Source organism: Pelophylax lessonae (genome assembly GCF_965119305.1).
Source record: "Pelophylax lessonae genome assembly, chromosome: 2".
Classification (NCBI taxonomy): domain Eukaryota; kingdom Metazoa; phylum Chordata; class Amphibia; order Anura; family Ranidae; genus Pelophylax; species Pelophylax lessonae.
The window spans coordinates 742864273-742886792 of record NC_138769.1 but is presented as its reverse complement, the minus strand read 5'-3'; the positions used below and the strand labels follow the sequence as shown (position 1 = coordinate 742886792).

Genomic DNA, 22520 nt, shown 5'->3' with positions numbered 1-22520 from the left:
GGTTTGGTCACAATTTACAACATGTGCCCCCCAAAAATGTAAAGAATTGATAGACAAAACAGATTGTCACATCATAAAATAATTTTATTGGATAAATACATAATGGGAAAACATAAACACATCTAACAGTGTGGAAATAACAATAACACAGAATGCTTATTCCCAGTACCAGTAGCAATATTTTTTTTCAAGTTTTGGGTTGATTGAGAAAAAGATACAATTTCTCTGATGTTTTTTTCTTTCTACAACACCCCAGCAATAAAAACATTGTTAGTAGTTCTAGCCCTTTCTTTTTATCCTTAAACAATGTGGGCTATGTGGGACTTTAGGTGAGACACCAGGAGGTAATGCCGAGCGTCTCCATCCCTGTATCAGAAAAAACAAATTGAAAAGGATTAAGAGAGGTGCATGGAAGCCAGCCAGCCCCCAGTCTGATGTACTCACCCTCCAGTCTGGGTGGGTTGGGAGATTTTTGGGCTGCTCCCTCCCACCTGCCTCCTATCCATCCATTAGCAGCCATGTGCTCCCAGTGTGGAGACACTCAAATTAAAAGTGTTAGGACTGCAGGTAAAACAGGGTGCCGTGTAGTGGCCCTGCAGCTTACACATGCGTTTGCAAATGCGTGTCAACTAAACCCCTGTTCTTAATTTATATCATGAGACAGGTCTACTTGGTTGGTGGCAGACTGGAGGGTGAGTACATCAAACTGGGGGCTGGCTGGCTTCTATGCACCTCTTTTAATCCTTTTCAATTTGTTTTTCCTTTTTATCCTTAGTATGAGCATTTGTCTTTGTTGGGGAAAATAAAAACCTGGCAATGTTTATTACTCTTCACTGTTTTATACAAAATTAAATATAAAGTTTTTGCTGGAGTTAGGCTTCTCAAGAGAGAGACTATTTCATGAAACATTTTGTCACCCTCTCTCGAATTTGCCTGGTCCTTATACCATACACCAAAGGGTTCAGCAAGGGGGGGATGAGAAGGTAGGAGTTGGCCAGCAGGATGTGGGTATGGTGAGGGACATTCTTCCCGAATCTGTACACTAAGGACGAGCAAAGGATCGGGGTGTAAAATGCCAGGATAGCACAGACATGAGAGATGCATGTTCCAAAGGATTTCACGCGAGCCTTAACACTCAGCTTCAGAAGGGCTTGAAGGATCATCACATAAGAGAAAGCAATGAACACTGAATCCATAATCAACACAAGGAAGCCAATGGCCATGCCAAGATGGTCGTCAAAAGAGACGTCAGCACAAGCCAGCCTAACCACCGCCATGTGTTCGCAGTATGAGTGGAAAATAACATTACTGATGTACTGGTGGAATCTCCCAGCTAGAACAGACATTGGAAGGATGTAGACCACCCCTCGCAGAACCGCTAATACTCCACTTGTAATAATAAAGCGTGGGGTCACTGTGACAGAGTACCGTAGAGGGTTGCATATGGCTACATATCGATCATAAGCCATGGCTAGAAAGATTCCTGACTCAATGGTAGAAAACGCATGCACAAAGAACATCTGAAGAAAACACATATGGAAATCAATCTCATTCTGATGGAACCAGAAGATGCTGAGAAGCTTGGGCACTGCAGAATTGGCCAATATTATGTCAGTGAAAGCGAGAATGGTGAAATAGATGTACATGGGCTGGTGGAGACTAACATCCCTGAAGATGATGAGCAGGACGGTATAGTTCCCGATAAAGGCAAAGAGGAACATTGAGAAGTGTCATGGTCTTACCTTCTTGCTGTTCTCCTTCGTTTGACATGTGCTGGCGGCCATCTTGGTTTCTGGGTTTCTTGTAGCCTCCCACCCTGCGGCTCCTCCTTCCCACTGGGAGGAGCTGGATGCCTAGCTCATATATATATATGAGGTCTGTGGCTTCAGTTCCCTGCTTGGTCCTCCTGTGTTCACATGCTTCTAAGACTGCTGCTGCTTCTGGTTCCTGTTCCTGGCTTCGTCTGACTACCCTGCTGGTTCCTGATCCTGGCTTCGTCTGACTACCCTGCTGGTTCCTGATTCCGGCTTCGTCTGACTACCCTCCTGGTTCCTGACCCCTGGCTTCGCAAAGACTCTGCTTCGGTTTCGCCATCCGTTTGGACTTTTGCTTTATAGCTTGTTTTTCAATAAAGCTTTCTTATTTTCACCTATCTGTTGTTGTACGTCTGGTTCATGGTTCCGTGACATTAGGACCAAGCCATGAATTCTGACGGTACAGGGCCATCCTCGCTACCCACGCTGGTTGCCAGACTTGATCAGCAGGATCACCTGTTGGGTCGGTTCGCCGTGGCGTTGCAAACCCTGCTTGAACGCACGGCACCAGAGGCCATGAATTCTGACGGTACAGGGCCATCCTCGCTACCCACGCTGGTTGCCAGACTTGATCAGCAGGATCACCTGTTGGGTCAGTTCGCCGTGGCGTTGCAAACCCTGCTTGAACGCACGGCTCATTTCGCTCCCGTTGCCGATGGGTCGATTGTCGCTCCTGGGCCCGCTCCTACTGCCGCTCCGGTTGTTGCGCCAGAGTCTACCCCGACACCTGTTGTTGCGCCTGCGGTGTTTCGGGGTATGTCCGGTTCTGCCCCCCTTCCACAGCGCTTTGGGGGAGAGCCAACTCAGTGCCGAGGTTTCCTTAACCAGGTGGGCATTTATTTCGAGTTGCTGCCACATGCCTTTCCTACTGAGAGATCAAAGGTGGGCTTCTTAATCTCGCTGCTCTCGGACAAGGCCTTGGCCTGGGCCAGCCCTTTATGGGAGAACAACAATCCGGTGGTTGCCGAGTTTTCCGGTTTTGTTGCTTCTCTTCGGAAGGTATTCGATGTGCCGGCTCGTGCTGCCTCTGCTGCGAAGCTCCTTATGTCCATCAGACAGGGTTCACGATCCGTAGCTGAATACGCCATTGAGTTTCGTACCCTGGCAGCAGAGGTGGGCTGGAATAATGAGGCTCTGGTCGCTGCTTTCTCTCATGGTCTATTGGATGCCTTGAAGGATGAGGTTGCAGCTAAGGACCTACCAGTGGAGCTCGAGTCTCTTATTTCTTTCCTGATTTTGATTGACACCAGACTCAGGGAGAGACCTTCCTTTAAGGAGAGTCTGCGGAGGCCTCCTAACAGATTGGCGCCTACCTTTGCTGTCCCACCCGTGCCTCCCTCTCCTCCCACGCCTCCTGGGGATGACTTGTCTGGGGGTGAACCCATGCAGCTGGGGTTTGCTCGCCTGTCCGAGGGGGAGAGGGTACTCCGGAGACGCGAGGGCCGATGCATGTACTGTGGTCTCGGTGGGCATTTTCGGTTGGCATGTCCGAACCGTCCGGGAAAACGCTCGCACCTGAGATCCTGTCGGGGGCAGATCTTGGGTGGAGTCTCCTCGTCCCCGGTTTCCTGTGTTGACAAACCACTGATCACTGTTGTCTTCTCCTGGGTCGGGGGCTCGGTGACGACCCAGGCGTTGGTGGACTCTGGTGCTGGTGGTTTGTTCATTGATGGTGTGTTCGCTGCCGCCAATTCCATTCCTCTGCAGGCTCGAGGTTCTCCTCTGGCTCTTGAGGCGATAGACAGCAGACCCCTTCTGCCGCCACACGTGACTCATGAGACCCTTCCAGTGGGGTTAGCCATTGGTGCCGTCCACAGAGAGTCGGTCTGCTTCCAGGTTATTTCGTCTCCACACTACTCGGTGGTCTTGGGGTACCCCTGGCTCCAGAAGCATAATCCGACTTTCGATTGGAGATCGGCCGAGATCCTCTCGTGGTCACCGCAGTGTGGGGCTAGTTGCATCCATGGGCCTGTCAAGTTGCTGTGTACTTCCTCGGACTCTCTGTTGCCTCCTGAATACGAGGAGTACCGGGATGTATTCGATAAGGTGCGCGCGGTTGCCCTACCTCCGCACCGCCCATACGATTGTGCCATCGAGTTACAATCTGGTGCCGTTCCTCCTCGTGGCAAAGTCTATCCACTGTCGGTAGCGGAGAATGAGGCCATGGAGGAGTACGTGAGGGAGGCGCTTTCACGCGGACACATTCGCAAATCCTCGTCCCCGGCAGGGGCTGGATTTTTCTTTGTGAAAAAGAAGGGCGGTGAGTTGAGGCCTTGCATCGATTACAGGGGTCTCAATCGCATCACGATCAAGAACGCTTACCCGATACCCTTGATTTCCGAGCTGTTCGATCGCCTTAAAGGGGCCACGGTCTTTACCAAACTCGACCTGAGGGCGGCATATAACCTCGTAAGGATCAAGGCGGGCGATGAGTGGAAGACCGCGTTTAACACCAGGACCGGTCATTATGAATCCTTGGTTATGCCCTTTGGGCTGTGCAATGCGCCCGCAGTCTTTCAGGAATTCATCAACGATGTTTTCCGTGACCTGTTGCAGCAGTGTGTGGTGGTCTACCTGGATGACATCTTGGTATATTCTGAGTCCATGGAGACCCACATTCTGGATGTCAGACGAGTGTTGCAACGGTTACGAGAGAACAAGCTGTTCGGTAAGCTTGAGAAATGCGAATTTCACCGATCCCAGGTAACCTTCTTAGGTTACATCATTTCCGCTGAGGGGTTCTCCATGGATCCTGAGAAGGTTTCGGCTGTCTTACAGTGGCCCCAGCCCAGTGGTCTTCGCTCCCTGCAGCGCTTTTTGGGCTTCGCCAATTATTATCGGAAGTTCATCAGGGACTTTTCCATACTAGCCAAGCCTCTCACGGATCTGACCAGGAAGGGCAGTAATTCCCAGGTCTGGCCGCCCGAGGCCATCCGAGCTTTTGAGGCTCTAAAGTCCGCCTTTGTGTCAGCTCCGATTCTGTCGCATCCCAACCCTGGGTTGCCCTTTGTCCTCGAGGTGGACGCGTCTGAGACGGGAGTAGGCGCCCTTCTGTCTCAGCGTAGAACACCAGAGGGTCCTCTGCTTCCTTGTGGGTTTTACTCCCGGAAACTGTCTTCCGCGGAGTGCAACTATCAGATTGGTGACAGGGAGTTATTGGCCATCGTGCAGGCTCTTAAAGAATGGAGGCACTTGCTCGAGGGTTCGGTGGTTCCGGTCCTCATCCTGACGGACCACAAGAATCTGACCTACCTTTCTGAGGCCAAGAGATGGGCTCTGTTCTTGTCACGTTTTAATTACGTGGTCTCCTACCTACCCGGTTCCAAGAACATCAGGGCGGATGCCTTATCACGGCAGTACTCCGACCTGTCCAGGGAGGAGTCGGTTCCGACTTCGGTCATACCTCCGAATCAGATCCTGGCCGCCATTCGCACCAGCCTGACCTCTCCCCTGGGTGAGCAGATTTTGGCGGCTCAATCTGGTGCTCCCTCTGGGAGACCCAACGGCAGATGTTTTGTGCCTGAGGAGTTGCGCACTCGGTTGTTGCGAACCTACCATAACTCCAAGACCGCGGGGCATCCTGGAAAGAATCAGCTGTCCTGGGCTGTTTCACGTCTGTTCTGGTGGCCTTCCTTACGTTCCGACATCGCCGCATACGTAGCGGCATGCTCCGTTTGTGCCCAGAGTAAATCCCCTCGGCACCTTCCGTTGGGCCTTCTGCAACCCATAGCCACTGGGGAGCGCCCATGGTCACACCTGGGGATGGATTTCATTGTGGACCTCCCTGCATCCCGGGGCCATACGGTCATTCTCATGATTGTGGATCGGTTTTCCAAAATGTGCCACTGTGTTCCTCTCAAGAAGTTACCCTCTGCACAGGAGTTGGCCACAATTTTTGCAAGGGAGGTCTTCCAGTTGCACGGTTTGCCCAAGGAGATTGTTTCGGATCGGGGGAGTCAGTTTGTGTCCAGGTTCTGGCGCGCCTTTTGCTCCCAGTTGGGGATTCATCTCTCCTTCTCCTCGGCCTACCACCCTCAGTCCAATGGGGCCGCAGAACGATCCAATCAGGCCTTGGAGCAATTCCTTCGTTGCTATGTCTCCGATCACCAAGACAATTGGGTTGACCTCCTGCCTTGGGCTGAGTTTGCCAGGAACACGGCGGTGAACTCTTCCTCTGGGACGTCTCCCTTCATGGCCAACTATGGGTTCCAACCTGCCGTGTTACCGGAGGTATTCTCTCCCCAGGATATTCCGGCTGTGGAGGATCACCTTTCCGTCCTACGTGCTTCTTGGGTACAGATCCAGAAGTCCCTTGAGGTCTCTGCGCAGCGCCAGAGACTCCAGGCTGATCGCAGACGAGCGCCTGCTCCTTCCTACCAGGCCGGAGACCGTGTATGGTTGTCCACCCGCAACCTCAACCTTCGAGTGCCCACTCCCAAGCTGGCGCCTCGCTTTGTTGGTCCCTTCCGAGTGCTTCGCAGGGTAAACCCGGTAGCCTATGCCCTTGTGCTTCCTCCTGGCATGCGGATCTCCAACGTGTTTCATGTCTCCCTGTTGAAGCCACTGGTGTGTAATCGTTTCACTTCCTCGGTTCCTCTGCCTCGTCCGGTCCAAGTGGGCAATCGTGAGGAGTATGAGGTGAGCAATATCCTGGACTCACGCCTGGTCCGCGGTCGGGTGCAGTTTTTGGTTCATTGGCGTGGTTATGGTCCAGAGGAGCGTTCTTGGGTTCCCTCCGCAGATGTCCATGCTCCTGCCTTGCTCCGAGCCTTCCACGCACGCTTCCCTCAGAAACCGTTCTTTACTCCGCGGAGGAGGGGCCCTTGAGGGGGAGGTACTGTCATGGTCTTACCTTCTTGCTGTTCTCCTTCGTTTGACATGTGCTGGCGGCCATCTTGGTTTCTGGGTTTCTTGTAGCCTCCCACCCTGCGGCTCCTCCTTCCCACTGGGAGGAGCTGGATGCCTAGCTCATATATATATGAGGTCTGTGGCTTCAGTTCCCTGCTTGGTCCTCCTGTGTTCACATGCTTCTAAGACTGCTGCTGCTTCTGGTTCCTGTTCCTGGCTTCGTCTGACTACCCTGCTGGTTCCTGATCCTGGCTTCGTCTGACTACCCTGCTGGTTCCTGATTCCGGCTTCGTCTGACTACCCTCCTGGTTCCTGACCCCTGGCTTCGCAAAGACTCTGCTTCGGTTTCGCCATCCGTTTGGACTTTTGCTTTATAGCTTGTTTTTCAATAAAGCTTTCTTATTTTCACCTATCTGTTGTTGTACGTCTGGTTCATGGTTCCGTGACAAGAAGAAGGGAATTGAGATCCAGACATGGAGGTATTCTAGACCAGGGATGCCCAACAGGATAAAGGAAGCTTGGTAGAAGCAGCTTTCATTGACCATCACTATTATAGACTTCAAACATTATTTCCTAGAAGAGAGTAAATTGTTAAGATTAAAAGCAGCAGGCCAATAGACTAGAGGTAAAGAATTGTGGCATTACACAAACTTGTTAGCACAATGCAGGTTTGGAAGATAACTCCAAGCTAACAAAAAGAATACATGTGCAAATTGAATAGCTATTTCCTACTTATTTTTGACATGTGGTCATACAGAAATGTTTTGGGTAAACCTCAGGAAAGGCCTGGTTCTGATAAAGTCCCACTGGGATCACAGGCCAGCCAGTATTTTACTTTTTGGTTACATATAGTTACATAGTTAGTCTGGTTGGAAAAAGACACAACTCCATCTAGTTCAATCAATAATTTGGAAGGTCTAGACCCTGTTCTGGGTGTTTATTGCTGTTTGTGTCCCTAATGGGAGAATTACTCTCTATAATGGTTCTGGGGGTAATTGTCACTTACACAGAAAATGATGGGAAATCCAAATCACCAAAACAGGAGATGAGGGGAAAACATCCAATGGGGATTCCTGACAACTGACAACAATAGGTCAAACAGAGAGGAAGATGAGAGACTTTTAAGGTGCAGCTTAATGTTAAGTAATTTTTCAACTCCGTTAAAAATGTAAAGATTTATTGAACAAATAAACACAAATCTATAAAGTCACTGGCTTATCGAATGTCACCATACAAATATTGTAGCATTCAGAAGTTATTTTGAATGTTTCTGTGCTTTTGTTTCACCATGTTTCGCCATACTGGCTTCTTCAGGAAAGTGCGCGGCACATTGAAACTTCAGAAGAAATGTATACATACTTAGCAAATTCCATAATCCCACACAAAAAACACCTTGGGGGTGACATAAAAAAAAAAAAAAAAAAGTATAAAGCACAAACCCTTTACAGAAACTACAAAGGATACAAAAATGATATACAGTATATATACATCCCCCATCCAAAGCATGGGTTCCCAAAAGTGTGGCTTCATACCTATTGAAAGGACGTAGCCTTCTAACAAATAAGTGTAGAACGTCTGTTTAAGTGACTTGACATGCCTGCCAAGGAGGAACACCCCCATGTGCCGAGTCTCCAGTGCCATCTTAAGAGCCTTATAGGCCCCTGGGCAATGCAGTGCACTGGGGCCTCGAGAGAGAGGGAGAGAAAGAGAGAGAGAGAGGGGGGGGGGAGAGAGACAGAGAGCGAGAGAATTGGATGGCACACACAGAGGAGATATAGGGCAGGAAAAGGATGGCACAGACAGTCGATGGAGAGAGAGTGAGAAAAAGAAATGAAGCAGCTGCAGCAGTCTGCTTACCTTCCACAATGGCTGCACAGCACATGAAGGGAGGAGGTGGGTGGAGCCCATCTTCTAGGCATGGAGAGAGGAGGACGAGCCGATGAGGAGGATCCTCCTCCGCTGTGCATGATGGGTCCTCTCAGAACGTCACTGGTTGCTAGATGCCAATTGGATGGCCTTCATAGCAACCAGTGTGCAGGGAGACTCAGAGCCACCGGCGGACAATGGGGGGGGGGGGCTCTAGAACCACCAGGTAAACTAATCTGGAGACTGGCCTGGGGGGGACAGTGTAATTGCCACCCTGTGTGTGGGGCCCCTTGGCAAGTGGGGCCCCCGGGCAACCGCCGGGCGTGCCCAATGGAAAAGATGGCCCTGCGAGTCTCCCGCAGGGGGCAGTATGAAAGACCCAAAGTCCCTATATAAATAAATGAACAACGAATTAGAGTAAGGCCAAAAATATATTAAGCCTATAGTAAAACTAGAAAATCTTCCTACTATGATCCATACTCACTTGTACTCGGGAAAGAACTACACAAAGGGAGAGTTAGGATGTCCACTGGAGGCTTTGGATGTCTCACAGAAGATTTATGGAAACTGTAACAGCATATATAAATATATATATATATATATATATATATATATATATATATATATATATATATGTATTGCCTCAATGCCATAAATAAAGATGGGTGAGGGTACATTATAGGTGACAGTTCCCAGAAGATGAGCATGAGGTGAGTAGGTAAATGCAAAAAAGGGAGTTGCATACCTTATAGATTATCAGGCACATTAAGCCCCATTTTTACCACAATAAATTACTACCCACTTTACCTTTTATGAATCAGTACTGTGCTTAGTCTGTCCAAAGTGTCAAGCTCCTCAGGAACCCAGTTTGTTCTGATCGCCCCAGGAAAATCTATTAAGGGATAATATACAGGCCGCACATCAATACATTGTTCTCTTGGTCTTTAATCCTATAGGATATAGGCGTGAAATTTTAGGGTTTCAACCTGCCTGCAGCGTATGGACCATTCAGCTCCCCGTGCTCCTACAGTGTGGCCTCAGCCACACGGGTCTATTCATACCCTACCCCATCCCGCTGGCATCAAAATGCCATGACGAGAATTGGATGCAGAGAAGGAGGGCAAGCATGCGTGGGACATGCCAGTCAAGGCCCCAGAATCACTACCCGCACACACAAAGGTCTAGGACACAAGAGCAGCCAGGGGCGGGGACATGTCATAAGCGGATCCACTGTGACAATCTGCCCATATCCCCTAGTGCCAGCGCCTGGATGCACCGGATCACAACCTAGGCCCCGTCCTGGTGTATGATGCCCCCCTATGGGCAGCATGGGCCATCTCAGACAGGTAAGGTCCCCATGTCAAAGGTCACCCAATGGTGACACCCGAATGGTACCCTCACCTGTGAGACAGACGCATGCCTCGGGCGTCCATACAGGGACCCATGGCCAAAATGGGTGAACCCATTGGCGGGCATGTCATACCCGACAGACAAAACCATAATGGTATGCTATTAAGATTTCGGGGATGGTTGAGAAATGGTGAATGGAACCCTGCCGGGTAGAAAAGATGTATAAATATTAAACAACAACATACGTATCAGCAAAATTGTTATCATTTATTCGGCATCGAGAGATGCAGCCATGAAAAATTACAATGAGTTTTGGGCATTCAGGCCATAATCATGGCCACCATATAAACATGACAAACCCTTTCCATAGTAAATGATGGTCACATGTACAAAAAAGGAGGAGGGGCAAAATAAAAAGAAAGAAAGAAAACAAATCTCTAATGGATTATTCAAAATATCACAAAATAAATACATAAAAAAAGGATACAATCTATATGCAACAGAACAGAGTACAATAGTACATAGTAGTGATCGACCGATATTGTTTTTTCGTTGCCGATACCGATAATTTGGCCAATGCATATCGGTATCGGCCGATATTGGCCGATATTTTTGTACATTTAAAAATTTTTTGTTTTTACATTTTTTTTTTTTTTGACAGGTACTTTTGTGGAGGGATCTGACTGGGGGTCTAAAAGACGCCAAACCCCTCCTCTGCACTTAAAAGCATTCAAAATGCCAAGTTTGGCTGTTTTGAATGCTGTATTTTTTTAAAATCTGGCGCCAGTACCCGGAAGTGATGTCACTCATGACATCACTTCCGGGTTTTTGCATGGAGACCCAATCAGAGCCGAATGCGGCTTTAATCGGGTGTTCGGCGGCCCTGCAGGCTGGTTGCCCGGGTCTCCGGGTGGGACGTCCCCTCCCGCTCCTTGTAAGGACAGCCGAGTGACTTCTCAGCCCCATGGGTTGTCACTACAAGGCAGCCAACCGTCGGCTATGGACACCGGTCCTGGGATGATGCCTCTAGCTGCAGGCATCACTCCGATACAAGCACTTTCCCAAAATATCAGCAATATCGGTAACCTCATGGACTGATTCCGTTATATCGGGAAAAGTGCATATCGGCCCTCCCGATAGTCGGTCGATTCCTAGTACATAGTGCCACATAAGAATAGACACCTTCTACACTAGGATTAGTAGAAATCCTTGTAGAATAATGCTGAAAAAGAATGTGTGCAGCACATAGAAAAAACGTGGGAGAGAAATGGTAATACTTTCCTTCTACCTGGTTCCAGGAATCTTTTCTCCAGCAAAGTCCCAGCCAGGTCTTCTCCCTACTGGGGGCCCCTTCATTCTTATGGGCCATACTTTAAATGACCACTGGAGTCTTCCATAAGTATGGCTACCCATAGGAATGAATGGGGCCATAATACACATGTGTAGTGTGAAGAGGACCTTGTCGGACCAAAGATGGATGGGTCAAGGAAGAAGGAAAGTATTACCCCTGGTGGGCTATACTCATGGGGAGTGAAAGGGCTTATTAAAGGACAAAAGTTGCCTTGCTGGACTTGCTGGACTTGCTAGTATAGCAGAGCTTTTTTTTTTGCATTTAGGCTACTCATGAAGGGTTGGTCATCCTAAGGAGATGTTTTAGTTAGAGGTGGGACCTGGTGGGACAAGTATGCTCCTGGCTTGTTATATTTCTGGGATATTGCAACACCAAGATTACCTGGCATATTTTGGGACTATGTTCCAGTTCACTGGATTTTGGGTGTCTCCACCCACCATGGAGGGTTCCCTCCCACCTGTGAGTTCCAGCTCTTCTTTTTACATATTCCATAAAATAAAATATATTATAACAGATTTACTAAAATCAGAAAAAGAAGAAGGGCGCAAACGCCTAGTGCAGGGGTGTCAAACTCAATTTAATCACGGGCCTCAGTAGCATTATGGTCATCCTCAGAGGGCCGGTTCTATCTGTAGCCCCCCCCACCAACAGAAGTCAAGAGTCCCCCGACTTCCTTTGCCATATACTCCTGGGGGCAGAGCTGGGAAGCAGAAACTGAAGGGTCTGGAGGAGGACAAGAGGAGGGCTGGAGTCAGCTGCTGGAGTCTGCTGAATTCTGAGACCAGTGGAGACAGAGAAGAGGGGGTGCTGCAGCTGCACAGAGAGGTGCAGGATCTGTAGGGGGAGTTCTGTCCTACTCTCTGCTGCTAACTGTTGAGATGGGGCTGTGAAAGAGGCAAGGCTCTCTGAAGCTGCATGGAGAAGCACAGGATCTGGCAGAGGAGTTCTGTTCTCCTCTCTGCTGAGACAAGGTGGGGGCAGAGATGAGGGAAGTGCAGCAGAGGCAGGAGAGGTGCAAGGGCCACATTAAACTGCCTATAGGGTCGGATTCGGCCCTCAGGGCCTTGTGTTTGACACATGTGGCCTAGTGCATTACCTAAGACACCTTGGAAATGTATTAAAATAGCCAAAAGCATACTCACAAACATAAAAGAACAACTCCAATGATGAGGATGACACATCTCTGCGGTTGGAAAGCTGACGCATTTCAGGAGGCATGCTCCCTTCCTCAGGACTCTGAGGTACGCTTTTGGCTATTTTAATACATTTCCAATGTGTCTTAGGTAATGCATTAGGCATTTGTGCCCTTCTTCTTTTCTGTTTTTAGTGTTTAGGAGTGTAGGATTGCCTAAATTAAGTTCATTTGGTTGGTAAGCAAACTGGTTAGCAAATTGAACTGGGAATTTTTATCTTTGTTTGTCTCATGTGCGTTGCCCTTCCATGTGTTCTCTGCTATGAAGGCCAGTTATAGGTGGGGGCAGAGGCCATTTTCTTTATTTAATTTATACTGGTGAGTGGACATACTGGATGCCTTTGCTGTTGTACCATTGGCTTGGCGTCCATTATGCCCCCAAGTACCTTTAGGAGGATGGGCCACCTCCAGGCTCACCTGCCCCCTATCTATCCATTAGCTTGCATGTGCTTCCACTGTGAAGACTCTCATAAATTTACAGGAGTTAGGACTGCAGGTAATACAGGGTGCCGTGGAGTGGCCCTGCAGCTTACACATACATTTGCAAATGTGTGCTACTAAACCCCTGTTTTGACGCAAACTGTTAGACAGGTTAATTTGGTTGGTGCGCAAACTGGTTAGCAAATTGAACTGGGAAATTTATCTTTGTTTGTCTCATGTGCGTTGCCCTTCCATGTGTTCTTTGCTATGAAGGCCAGTTATAGGTGGGGGCAGAGTCCATTTTCTTTGTTGGCTAAATTACCATTTTCCACAGAGTGAGCGCTGAGGTTTGACAGTTTTTTTGGAGATTTACTAAAAATACCCAACTAATTTTTTTTTTTAATTGTGTGGAGAAGGGTTAGAAGTTCTATTGGGTTTCATGTGTGGGAAGATTGACCCTCATTGTGTTTATTGGTGACCCCCGTAACACCAGGACAAGAAATGATGGGAGCAGGGGTCACTGGGACAGAATAATACATACAGTACAACAATAAAAACCTTACAAAGGGCCTAACCCTCCCCCACTTTATCCAGAACAAACAAAAAAAATTCTGTGTGGAGTTGGGCTATAAGATCGCATAAGAGAGAGATACAGAATAGTGCAATGACAACAGTGACAAATCTCTCCAGTACATCAGACATTATAGTATTCCAGAAAAATCATTCAACATACAGGGGATGACTCCCTCTCTTCTCTCTCTATGTAACACAACAAGGCAACAATAAAAAATAATAATAATTATCAATAGCCAATATATTTTATTGATTTATTTATTTGTAGGCTTCAAGGAATGGCCATGTATTGCTGGGTAAGGAAAGAATGTAATTAATAATGATTAAAAATAATTATACAAATTAAGGCTCACTAACAAAACCTAAAATAAGATGAATAAAAAATAAAAGAAGAGATACAAATTCAGGTTTTGCAGCAGTGCTGTAATACAAACTGGATGCATTAGGTTTCCATGTACAGTAGGTGTAGAGATATAAGTCAAAGTTAATGTACTATATTCACCTGTGAACCTTCCATGGGTGTCCGGGACTTGTGGAGAAGGATGTGGGGGCACACATATAATGACGTTCATCCCTCTTCCATATCATATCAGAAGTGACACCACTGACAAAGCTGAGCTCTATATGAAAGGTGTCGGTCCTCCAGGGAACGTATTATCCGGGCTCAGCTGAGGACATCTCTGCTCCTTCTGACCTCACTGCCCCCATGGCCACCAAAGGGGACCTTCTCCAGCTTCTCAGAGCAAACCTCTCTCTGAACACTCATTACTTCCAAAGGACCTGTAAAGCTCATGGTGATACGCAGATCCCAATTAAAGTGATTCTAAAGGCAGAAGGTTTATTTATTTATTTATTTATTTTTATTTTTTTTGTTTCAATGTTTTTTATTAGATTTCAAGAAATATAAATGTTCACAAAATGCAGACGCAGCCACAAAGAGTATCATGAGATTCTTAGAAAACAATTGGGTCTACCAACGGGGCAGCATAGGATATAAGACACAATGAAGTGGAGTGCAAACATAGGTGCACGGCACTGAATAGTTATGTAATGTAAGGCGGTTCCCGGGTTACAAACAAGATAGGGTCTGTAGGTTTGTTCTTAAGTCGAAATTGTTTGTAAGTTGGAACAGGTAGATTTTTTAAGTTTAGCTCCAGCCAAATGAATAATTTTTTAGTTTTCTGGATAGAATAGGGAAGGGTTAACACCCCTCTACCATTTGTTTTGCTGTCTGTACCCCTGTTCAGAATATTTCACCTCACTTTCTGTCCCTATGACAACTGTACTCTGAAAATGTTGGGTTGTTGTGGAAACAAGGATTGGTGATAAAGCTTCAGTGGAGACATCTTTTTCCCATGAGAACTCTTCCAGGAGTGAATTTCCCTTCCTAGGGGGAGATTTCTCCTCACTTCCTGTTGTCTCCCTCCGTTTGTAAGTAAGAGTCGTTTGTAACCCGGGGACCGCCTGTAAACAACATAAGTAATGTGGTTACAAAGAAGGAGGCAGACAGAGGCAAAAAGGCATAAAAATGAGGCCTAGGGAGTCCTGGGTTCTAATGCATAGCCCAGGAAGCCCATGGTCCCCATAGGTATTCAAAGCCATTGAAGGAACTTAAATGAGGAATCAGAGATTTTTCATACAAGTAGTGTTGGGTAACATTTGTATCCTCTGACAGATTGGGAGCCCAGTCTCTTTTCCAGTATCTAGTGAGGATTAGTTTAGCTGCTAGTAGTATATTGGCTACTATCCCCCTAAATGGTGGGAAATTGTTTGATACCCAAATTGAGTAGTGCTAAAGCGGAGTTCATTGGAGTTATTACACCTATCACTTCCGAAATCAGTTGGAAGGTTTTCTGCCAGAAACTGTGAATATTATTACAGGTCCACAAAATGTGCATAAGGGTACCCGAGTCACCACTAGGGATGATCGAACGGTTCGGGTTGACCATCGGTTCGGCCCGAACATTGGCTGTTCGCGGGTTCGGCCGAATTTTGAACTTTTTGCTGAAAAAGTTCGGAATTCGGCAACCAGAACCGACCAAAATGCAATGGTTCAGGAAATGGGCTTTAAAAGCCCGTGATTGGACCAGAACCATCCGTAAAAGCCAATTGAGGGGGCAGGAGAATGCTAGGAATGTGATTGGAGTGACTAGGGGGTCCATAGTCCAATCATTAGTGAATACGCCCCCCAGTATATAAGATAGCCCCTGCCAAATTCCTAGCATTCTTATACAGGGACATGGAAGAGAGTGGAATGCTGTTCTGTTACTTCTGTTACAAAGTGTTACAAAGTGTCATTTAGCAATTTTTAATGTGAGGAAAGGGATATCTAGTGTAGTTAGGGTACTATTTTTCACTATAGTTAGCTTTAATTTATTCAGTTTCTGTAGGGAAAGTGTTAAGTGTAAGGGGACCGTAGTGTAGTGTAGGGTTAACTGACTGACTGCTATGGCAGGGTGACCAAACCCTTACATAGCAGGGTGACCGCTATAGAGAAAAGATCATTTCTCTTGTGTCACTTCAGAGCAGGGATATGGCTCCGCTCCCGTCAGCATTTTTTTTTTTTTGCTGCAGGGGTTGCTAGTGCTTTTTTGAGGACATGTTTGGAGTCAGGCATGACATCTGAACATGTCTATAGGGGTATATATATATATACACACACTGATATGTATTTTACATTTACATATATATAGGTGTGTTAGGAGCGTAGCCATATTAGTGCAAATTATTTCATTAGCAAAAGTATAGTGTTCTGCTCCTTTAACACCTATATATGTGCAGATGTATATATACAGACATAGGTGTACGTATATATATACCCCTATAGACATGTTCAGATGTCATGCCTGACTCCAAACATGTCCTCAAAAAAGCACTAGCAACGCCTGCAGCAAAAAAAAAATGCTGACGGAAGCGGAGCCATATCCCTGCTCTGAAAGTGACAAAATACAAACAATCTCTTTTTTTTCTGGTTCTGGACATGCTACAGAGCTGAAACTTCACAGGTACACCTTTTAGACCCCCCCCCCCCCCCCCCAGACACTAAATCCAAAGTCAAAATCAAAAAAATCTCTTTTTTTTTAAAATTTATTCAATAATTGGCTCTCTATCAAAAATTACAATTTTTAAGAACTTTTTTTGTGTGATTAATAGTCCCTGGGGCATGACCCAGAACCCTAGGCACTTTTTAGGGGCATTTATTGGGTTTTAGTGCTTTAAAATGGTGTTTTTTGATTACCGAAGTTCAGGTCCTATTGATTTCAATGGGGTTCTGAAATCCGGGCCGAACTTTCGGGAAGTTCGGATGTTCTGGCCGAACCGAACTTTTCAAAAGTTAGATCATCCCTAGTCACCACAACCTTGCCAACACAGTGTGGAAATTGTTTTAAATATATTTGCTAATCTGTAAGGGGTAAGATACTGCCAATGTAGAATTTTATGTGCAAGTTCCCAATGGTTACCATAGTGTGGGTGAATTTCTACACTCCACTGGGCATCAGAGAGAGTAGAGTACAGGTCTTTCTTCCAATGTTTGCATTGATTTTGTTCTGTGAAAGATCCTCTTATCCTGCAGTGAGTTGTATATTAGAGATGTACCTCTGATTGGTTCATGGAGATTCCTATAAAATTGCCAGATTTTACGGTTTACTCTAAGCATTGGAGGAGGGGATGAAGACAGGAAACTACTGTATAGATGTGACTTAGGGGAAAGTGTGAAGAGCAAGGGAAGTTGAACTCCCGCTGGATCTTCCATCCACCAGCAGCAGACACAGCGGAACCGTGCTCCAAGGACACAACAGTCGAGGATCGAGGTGACCTCCCTGGATACTTTTTACATTCCTTTATTTTACCCACTAAATGTGAGTTGTGAATCATCCCACCTGTGTTTAATAAATGTTTTTTACTACTGCACTTAGAGGTGCCTCCTGTCTCCTCTTCTCTTAGGGATAGTAGAAGAGCTCAAGAAGACATCACTGAATGCCAACATCATCAGGAAGATATACAGTGGCTGGTGGAGAATCTCATTGGCTGAGACAACCAGTATTAGCATAGAGTTTCCCAGAAGTGACAAAACATACATCACGGAAAGTGGGATGGAGATCAGGAGATGTGAGTCCTCCAGGCCAGAAATTCCAATCAGGGGGAAATAATCAGGGTGGAAGCTGGTGGAATTCCACATTTCCGGGGTAATCCAATTGCCTGGATTGGGGAAAGTCAGAAATGAGAATCCCCGGTGATGGCAAAGACCCATCAATGACCTACATTTGGAAAGATTATCAGAGGGCATCATTTGTCATTGTAGGGAATTGGGTAGCAGAGTAAGGGATAATAGTGGTGGTGCATCATCCCTCAAGTCCCATAGAACTAAAAGAACCCAGAATCTGATATACATAATATAAAGGGAACCATGCAAAACTAAAATGTTTCTGGTAGAGTTGTCCTTTACACTTTATATGAGATGTCAAAGCAAAAAGCTTTCTTATATTAAGTGAGGAAGGATTAGAATCCCTTTCTGGCTCAACAGCCAACTGAATAAGTGAGCACAGCAGGCTGACAATGCTTCTGCTAATTGGGAGGCAATGGCTTAGTTGTAATCCTACAACAAGAAATGTTCTTCTGGCAGGACCTCCAGGGAAGAAGCTTTGTAACAGATTTATGAACAATGATTTATTTATCAATGAGGATTGATGCCAAAATATATTGAACAATACTGTAGACGTAGAGTCTAGAGTTTATTTAAACTTATTTTTTTTTTTTTATCTACTTGTCAGCCAATAATATAAAGCCTGAGCAGGGTATTCATAGGACATCGTGCCAAATAAAAGTCTCATATATTCTTACAAATTGATGTAAAAATGATTTAGGCAGACAAATCAGTCATGAATAACCAACACACCAAGCTTCTTTGTATCATTGAACTCCGGTCATGAAAAAAGTAAACCCTCTGCACAATGTCAGGACCAGGATCTGAACTCACAGCCTCAGATGCTGCACAGATCCCTGTCTGATCCATTGGACTTTCTTGTCTACTTTCTTGTTTCATGTGAACCTTGAACTCTTTGCTCCTCCAATGAACTTACTGAAATAAACCATGTCTATGCACTTCCTGTTTGCCAGATTATTGTGCCCTTTCCAGCTGATATCTTGCTCCCTTGCATTCCTGCAGCTGTCCTTATCTCCACTACCACTCCTTTCTGACCTTTGACTTGTTCCTAAATTACACTTTTGATTGATCCCAACCTGCAACCACTCATTGCCGACCTTTGGCTTGTTTACTGACTACTCTTCTGCTTGATCCCTACCTGCTATATCTGCTAATGGACCCTGGCCTGCTCACCTCCTGGTGGGTGATCCTGACGACTGTGACCTGGTACTAACATGCAGCAAAACCCATCTCCACCATCAGGAACTCTGGTGAATACGAGTTAGTGCTTAAACCCTGCACTTTGGTGAGCCCGTGTCATCCATCAGGGTGACCTACTGGTTTACTTATCCTACTGGTCAGTGGGAGCCTCTGTACTGGTCTCTGAGCCTGACCCCTGACTGTGACACACAGACTGCTCTATTGAAAGCCTTCTGATGCTTCTGGGAGAAGTAGATGACAATCACTGTGTCTCACCCCTCTCTCCTGTGATAAGAGGCTGGCATGGACTGTAGCAGGGACCCCACACCCCTTTTTCTTCTAAGGAAAGTATGTTTTTTAATATGAACTGTTCCTTTAGGAAAAAAATAAGTGAATGGGGTCCTCCTCAAGATCAATACCAGACCCTTATCCTTTAGATAAGGATCTGATATAGGTACAGAGGGGGTCCCGTGCCATTTTTTTTTTACAAACAGAAGGAAGTTGGCTGGGAAATGTCATTTAGTGGCAACAGTTTTATTTTCTAAGTGTCACTGAGGCAGGAGTACATTGTACGGGTGCAACACTTCCAAGCATATTATTTAAGGGAATTGTACACTTGCTGACAGGCCTATAATAATAATAATAATAATACATTAAAATTTTGATGTTTATTACTGGTGCTATGGCAGCAGCTAGCGTCCATACTCCAGTATCATTTTTACTATGGCCAGTGCTGCATCAGATAAAAGTGGTCCCATGGGCGTGGGATCACTCTGAAGCAGCGGGAGGGGTGCCGCTCACTGGACCCATCAGTAAAGCCTGGGGGTCAAGTGAGGGCAACATGGGCCCCACCCATCTTTATGCTCTGGGAGGACCAGAGTGACGTCTGACGTCACTTCCAGTTCTCGGGCCAAAACAAATGATTTTTTTTAAGTAAAAATGCTAAAACTTTTTCTTTTTCTTTTGATTTTAAAGGTAAATGAGAGATGTTTTTTTTTTTCTTTTTGACCCCAGATCTCTCGATAAAGAGGATCTGTCATCCTTATTTCTATTAAAAGGGATGTTTACATTCCTTGTAATAGAAATAAAAGTTATATAAAAAAGGGACACTGTAAAAAAAAAAAAAAAGGCTAGAAGTAAAATAAATAAGAACACATTTTTTTAAAGTGTCCCAATTAGTGTTGAACGAACACGGACTGTATTATTTGTGTTCGTAACGAATAATTGGATTTTTGTTACCCGAACACGGACACGGACACTTTACTGTATGTTCGGGTAAAAAATCTGTGTTCGGTCGTTTTATTTCCGGGTTTTGCATGCTTTGGCGCTCTTTTCATGGCGGACTTTCAACAGCCAATCAACAATCGTTTAACTGGTGTGCCTTAAGCCATCCCAGCCATGCCTGCAAATGTCTCAGTAGCTGTGATTGGCCATCTGAAGCATGTGACCAAGTCTTTATAAGTTCCAGGCAGCCGCAGCGGCTTCATTCTGCTGCTTAGATCAGGGACAGAGCACACATACGTGCTGGATGCTGATTAGGGAAAGACAGGCAGGGAAAACGAATTGGTATCCGGATAGAATTGAGGGACAGGTCGGAGTGTTTAGGCAGGGCGAGTTGTAGGCATTTTAGGGATAGAGTCTGCTGAATTATAGGGTCAGTGTCTTCTACAAACTACAATCGATATTGCTGTGTGGGGGGTGGGGTCTGCACTTAATCCTGATCTACGATCTCTTCTCAATCCTGTTAGGGAGAGGCTGCTGCTGAATTTTAGGGAAAGTGTGAAGTGTGTTCTACAAACTACAATCGATATTGCTGTGTGGGGGGTGGGGTGACTCTGCACTTAGTCCCGATCTACGATCTCTTCTCAATCCTGTTAGGGAGAGGCTGCTGCTGCTGAATTTTAGGGAAAGTGTGTTCTACAAACTACAATCGATATTGCTGTGTGGTGTGGGATAGGAGATAGGCAGGTGTCAGTGATCCACATCCATTTTTCTGTGTGTGAGCTGCAGTGAACACAATCTTTTTGGGCTACAGTGAACACAATCTTTTTGGGGTGCAGTGAACAAAATCCTTTTAGGGTGCAGTGAACACAATCTTTTTGGGGTGCAGTGAACAAAATCCTTTTTGGGGTGCAGTGGACAACATCCTTTTTGGGGTGCAATGAACACAATCTTTTTGGGGTGCAGTGAACAAAATCCTTTGTGGGGTGCAGTGAACACAATCTTTGTGGGGTGCAGTGAACACAATCTTTTTGGGGTGCAGTGAACAAAATCCTTTTTGGGGTGCAGTGAACAACATCCTTTTTGGGGTGCAGTGAACACAATCTTTGTGGGGTGCAGGGAACACAATCTTTTTGGGGTGCAGTGAACAACATCCTTTTTGGGGTGCAGTGAACAACATCCTTTTAGGGTGCAGTGAACACAATCTTTGTGGGGTGCAGTGAACAACATCCTTTTAGGGTGCAGTGAACACAATCTTTGTGGGGTGCAGTGAACACAATCTTTGGGGGGTACAGTGAACACAATCTTTTTGGGGTGCAGTGAACAAAATCCTTTTAGGGTGCAGTGAACACAATCTTTGTGGGGTGCAGTGAACAAAATCATTTTTGGGGTGCAGTGAACACAATCTTTTTGGGGTGCAGTGAACAAAATCCTTTGTGGGGTGCAGTGAACACAATCTTTGTGGGGTGCAGTGAACACAATATTTTTGGGGTGCAGTGAACAACATCCTTTTTGGGGTGCAGTGAACAACATCCTTTTAGGGTGCAGAGAACACAATCTTTGTGGGGTGCAGTGAACAAAATCCTTTTTGGGGTGCAGTGAACACAATCTTTTTGGGGTGCAGTGAACAAAATCCTTTGTGGGGTGCAGTGAACACAATCTTTTTGGGGTGCAGTGAACAAAATCATTTTTGGGGTGCAGTGAACAACATCCTTTTTGGGGTGCAGTGAACAAAATCCTTTTTGGGGTGCAGTGAACAACATCCTTTTTGGGGTGCAGTGAACAAAATCCTTTTAGGGTGCAGTGAACACAATCTTTGTGGGTTACAGTGAACAGAATCTTTGTGGGGTGCAGTGAACACAATCTTTGGGGGGTACAGTGAACACAATCTTTTTGGGGTGCAGTGAACAAAATCCTTTTAGGGTGCAGTGAACACAATATTTGTGGGGTGCAGTGAACAAAATCCTTTTTGGGGTGCAGTGAACACAATCTTTTTGGGGTGCAGTGAACAAAATCCTTTGTGGGGTGCAGTGAACACAATCTTTGTGGGGTGCAGTGAACACAATCTTTTTGGGGTGCAGTGAACAAAATCATTTTTGGGGTGCAGTGAACAACATCCTTTTTGGGGTGCAGTGAACAAAATCCTTTTTGGGGTGCAGTGAACAACATCCTTTTTGGGGTGCAGTGAACAAAATCCTTTTAGGGTGCAGTGAACACAATCTTTGTGGGGTACAGTGAACACAGTCTTTGTGGGGTGCAGTGAACACAATCTCATACTTCTGAAGATTTGAGGGTGCTGCCTGTTCCATACTCCTCCTCCTCATCCATCCTTTTAGGGGTACAAACAATAGTAATTGGGGCCTAGTGTGGTTGTGTACGTGTGAGATACATACACTTTTTTTTTATCATATTTTCTATTCCGCTATTCAATTAAAACCTATGGGGATCAATTAAATTGCGTGATAGTCTGTGTCGGTACGTGTGAGATCCACCTTTCCAAGTTTTTGGGGTTCATCTCATACTTCTGAAGATTTGAGGGTG

At 46.0% G+C, this 22520-nt stretch overlaps 1 protein-coding gene across 1 annotated transcript; it reads right to left on the bottom strand.

The window, feature by feature from the left end:
- Positions 1–893: 893 nt before the first annotated feature.
- LOC309548363 (olfactory receptor 52M1-like) lies at positions 894–7207 on the bottom strand (the record flags this gene model as incomplete). Its single annotated transcript, XM_082248301.1, has 2 exons — positions 894–1727; positions 7115–7207. The coding sequence occupies 2 exons, from the start codon at positions 7205–7207 to the stop codon at positions 894–896; spliced, it is 927 nt and encodes a 308-aa protein (XP_082104427.1).
- Between the last annotated feature and the right edge of the window lie 15313 nt (positions 7208–22520).